The 4,354-nt window shown below is 36.3% G+C and overlaps 1 protein-coding gene across 8 annotated transcripts in view; it reads right to left on the bottom strand.

Annotated features, from left to right (window-relative positions):
• The window catches only part of LOC149390754 (uncharacterized), a 3,170-nt gene extending 214 nt beyond the window's left edge, over nucleotides 1–2,956 (bottom strand). The window contains exons 1-5 of one of the 8 annotated variants that reach the window (XR_016300020.1): nucleotides 2,621–2,950; nucleotides 2,211–2,550; nucleotides 2,023–2,150; nucleotides 1,849–1,950; nucleotides 1,648–1,679 (exon numbers count right to left, since the gene is read on the bottom strand). Coding sequence is in view for 7 of the 8 variants with exons in the window: in XM_089618687.1 (XP_089474813.1) it covers nucleotides 1,878–2,136; nucleotides 2,211–2,550; nucleotides 2,621–2,645 (624 nt within the window). In the remaining variant the exon portion in view is untranslated. Of the gene's footprint in view, nucleotides 24–1,601; nucleotides 2,151–2,210; nucleotides 2,551–2,620 lie in introns of those variants that run through there. The other 7 variants (XM_089618690.1, XM_089618687.1, XM_089618692.1 and 4 more) reach the window with 7 other exon arrangements.
• Nucleotides 2,957–4,354: the final 1,398 nt, after the last annotated feature.

Below are 4,354 nucleotides of genomic sequence, written 5' to 3'. Positions count from 1 at the left end.
GCTCTCGAGGACAGATAAACGATCTGCACCAGATAAGATACTCCATTAATAAAGAAGAAAAATTAAAGATTGCATAATAAAGACACAATGTTGTTAACCGAGTTTAGGGCAATGTTTCCTATGTCTAGATGGTTGTGGTTCAGCGGAAAAGAAATTCACTAGTTAATAGACCTTGTCGGTCTTATAAAAATGAACAAATAAACGAGACAAAAAAATGAAGTCATAACCGAGTTTGGTACAATGTCACTTATATTGGGAGAGTTGTGGCACATTGAAAAGATCCACTAATCATGTACACACCGATCTTAACTGAATGATCACACGTTCATAGTCTTTTTTCTAATACTACTAGTGAATTACAAGTAAGACACTTCTTGAATATGAGATCCCATTACTTCTACTCAAATACTCACCCAAGTGTTTTTAACTCTTAAGGTGGTGTAAAAAAACTTTTGAATTACAAATTCAATAATCTTTGTTACTCACAAGGACGGAGAAAAAGATAAAGATTCGCGCACACACTTAGAAAATATTTTTGACAGGCCAACGTACACACTCAAAACCTAGAAAATTGCGTGAAAAACAACCACGATGACTTATCCTCTCTTTTATAGTGCTTGACCAACTAGATGATTCTTTAGACATTCTTAACCAAAATGTGTATAAGATATTTAGGGTGATTCTTGTCGGGGTCAACTTTCAACAAGCTGAAACTTTCTCAAAAGATTGGATAATATTATCTTTGAGAGATCTGATTGTAGTCAATATGTTGCAACATCGATGGCTGGGTGTGAGATAGCAACATCAGCTTCGAGTCCTACGTTTCGACAGTCAAGATAATCCCAGACGAGCCCGGGTGTGGGATCGAGTGGTCCTTCACCATCAATCCAGTGGAGGACTTGGTGTTTGATGATATGATGAGGAAGTACCAGCTGGGGTTACACCGTATGGTTCAGCGAATGGATGGCCGTTTTCAAGGTTTAGTGTAATTCAAATGTTGGAAATCGTCCTTTGAGCATTATGTTCAGAATCATAGAATATTCACAGCGGGATAAGTTTTATTCCACTAGTGTGACTCTGTCATATCCAATATGAACTTGACAAGCTTTGGAATTGTGGAATTGTACAAGTGAATTGAAACTATCTCACTCTTGTGAAGCCAAATTATTCAAACAATGTTTTGCCACCCGACGAACACTAAACTAGATTTGTTGGTAGTTTTTTTCCTACCAAATGACGAAACATAATTCTTTTAACTAGTCTAAGTCAATCGACCATAGTTCGAAGGAAAAATGGAAGCTAACAAGTGCAACCAAGGAGAAAAATTTGAATGATAACTAAATCGCAAAAGACTATAATCACAAGCTAGCCCGACTGAGAAGAGTGCTGCGACAGAGCCGCCAAGACATAATGTATGCGTTACTCGAGATGGTACGTAAAATGGAGATTCAAACTTTGATCATCATCTTATCAACAATTGTCCAAAAAACGAACTTTAATCTTCAAAACGAACTTTAAGCATCAGGTCGGTGCAAAATATTCAATTCAAAGTATTTGCATGTGAAGTACTAGCAAAAATAAATAAAAAAATAAAAAAATAAAAAAATAATAAAATAATAAAATCTTAATCAAATAATTGAGAGTGAACGCCCTGGAACCAAGCTTTTACAGCTGGGAATCTAGCAGGAGAGTAAATAATAATAATGATTAGTTGTAGTAATTCTAATTAGTATCTCACACACAGATCCAAGATCTTCAGAGTCTAAAACCGTTAGTAAACAACCGAAAATAAGTAAATCCATGTGTCCGCTTATAAGCTATATATAGACAGAGCTCAGCCAAACTTACCAAGCATCTTGACTATATAATAGAGTCCCTCAACTATCTGTGGCTTGGATCTTCTCCATCCTCTTCGCAGCAAATTGGAGTGCCTCGTAATTCATTTCATAGCTAAAGTAGAAAAGGTATCCTGATGTAGTTAGAAACCAGGACACAGGCAGCTCGGAAACCATAGGGATATACCTATACTCTTCGTATATAATAAGACACCCAAGAGCACAGAAAAGTAAGGCAGCCTTGGATAATAGCCACGTAGCCTCGCTGTGCATTTCAGTACCCACAACTTGAGGTGTTGCCCTGAAACAAAACCTCTGTTCATGCATTAAGTTATTAAATATATATATATGTATATAGTTTTAGGATTTGTTTACCTCTCCAAATCTGGATGCTCGCGGACCTCCTTGAAAGCAGTGGACAAGGATTGATCTTCTAATATCCTCTTCAACAGAATAGTCTTCATCCCCTTGAGACGCAAAGCATAGAAAGCCAGAGGCAGAAAATATAATAACAGCCAGATAATTGTATCCCGCGCCCCCAGCTTCCATAGAGCGCGACGTTCCTTGCCACTTTTTAAGAAACCCTCATATATTTTCCAATATGGAACCATGACTAAACAAGGTATATGGAACAAAGAGACAACTAAATAACCCCAAACAACCATCTTCTTTCCGATCACTTGTTTCATCAACGGTCTTTCGAACTCCATGATTACTGCAGTGAGAGGAAAACCCAACAATACTATTATATATTCAGAACAATCAATTAATCTGATCAAACTTACCAGGGATTCCGAAAATTGAAATCATTGTTTGACTTGGAGGAGGGAATGAAGAAACACGGATTGAATTCGGTGATTTTCGCACACTTGCGAATGGCGGAGATCGATTTCGAATTTGGATTTAGCGACGGACCTTCAGACGAACCCTAACCTATCATTTACGTTCCGTCTATAAGTATTTCGATAAATAAAAAAAAAATACAAAATTAGTAAAATAAGCCACAAAACCAGGGATTCCGAAAATTGAAATCATTGTTTGGAGCAAATGAAGAAACATGGATTAAATTCGGTGATTTTCGCACACTTGCGAATCGACGCCTAAACGGAGATCGATTTCAACTTACGAACCCTATTTCGTTCTTTAAGTATTTCGATATATAAAAAAAATAAAATAAAAAATTAGTCAAATAAACCACCGAAAGTCTAAGAATTGATAGATAGCCAACTTTTCGTAATTTTTTCTTAATAAATAGTCACCTCAACTTATTTACGGCACTCCAGTGGTATAATTGTGCACTCAAAGCGTAGGTCTTGAGATTGAATTTCAATTGTGCAATTTTTCTGTAACTTTTAATAAAACGACAAAACAAAAAAACAACGACATTCGGCAAAAAATGACAAAAAATCGAAAAATGACGATATTTGCCAAAAAAACGACGACAAAACGAAAAATATGCTATTCGTCGGCCTTTTTGCTCTAGCAGCGGCGCCGCCGCCAATTTTTGTCAAAATTCACCGAAATTTAAAATCTTGCTTTAAACATACAAATTTTTAAATGGTGAAATCATCACACACAAAAAAAGCCTTTGGTATAAATATGATGGGAAAGAAAATATTTATCTTTTTAAAATATTATAAGATTTTTAAAAAAAATACTTGTTTTAACATTTTGTTAAAAAATAACTTGATTTTTAATATTGTTCATGTTGGTCATTCTCGAAAAACCCGAAACATTAAATTTCACGCAAGTTTCGTCGAATTCTGAATCATAAGACCGACGGTCGGGCCACACAACGCGCACGTTACACTTTTTGCTCGCTCCATGCCATGCGTCCGAAGGCTCTCCCCAACCTCCTAAATTACTATAAATACCCCTCCTCAGAGAGGGTGGGTACATCCTAAGAGAAGGAAAATCTCGACGCTCGGCCCATGACCGACTTGGTCAAAGGGAAGACATAGCGAAAAGTCAAGGTACGCGAAGAGCGAGACATCCTAGACGAAGCTCACGGCTTCGAGTTGCGAACCAAGATCTTAGGAATCAGGTCACTGCCAAACACAACAAGCGTGGCAAAGGCCTAAGCGTGGCAAAAACCTTTGTTTAAATCTCGATTTACTAGAAGAAACGTGGCAAAAACCTTTGTTTAAATCTCGATTTACTAGAAGAAAATCGAGAGAAAGCTCGATTAAGAAATCAAAAACTTAGAAAAATAGTCAACTTAAACGTTTGATATTGCTAAATAGCCAAGGTTTGATAAATATTATGTAAATAGCCATAAATGATGACTTGACTTAATATGACAGTGACTATTTACTTAATATTTACGTTTGTAAATATATAAAATTGGCTATTTACATAATATTTACCAAACTTGGCTATTTAACAATTCCAAATGCTTAAGTTGACTATTTTGTAAAATTACCCTTAGCAAATCTGGCTAACCAACAAAGAGTTGCTCGATACTTTAATAGGAAGGTCTGACCCCGCAAATTCAAGATTGGTGATATAGTCCTTCGAAA

This window comes from Urtica dioica, chromosome 7 (assembly GCF_054948205.1).
Source record: "Urtica dioica subsp. dioica isolate 48M chromosome 7, U.dioica_male_clone48M_v1_H2, whole genome shotgun sequence".
In the NCBI taxonomy this organism is placed as follows: Eukaryota; Viridiplantae; Streptophyta; class Magnoliopsida; order Rosales; family Urticaceae; genus Urtica; species Urtica dioica.
Note: the sequence above shows the minus strand (reverse complement) of the source record. Positions and strands in the feature narration are given on the sequence as shown.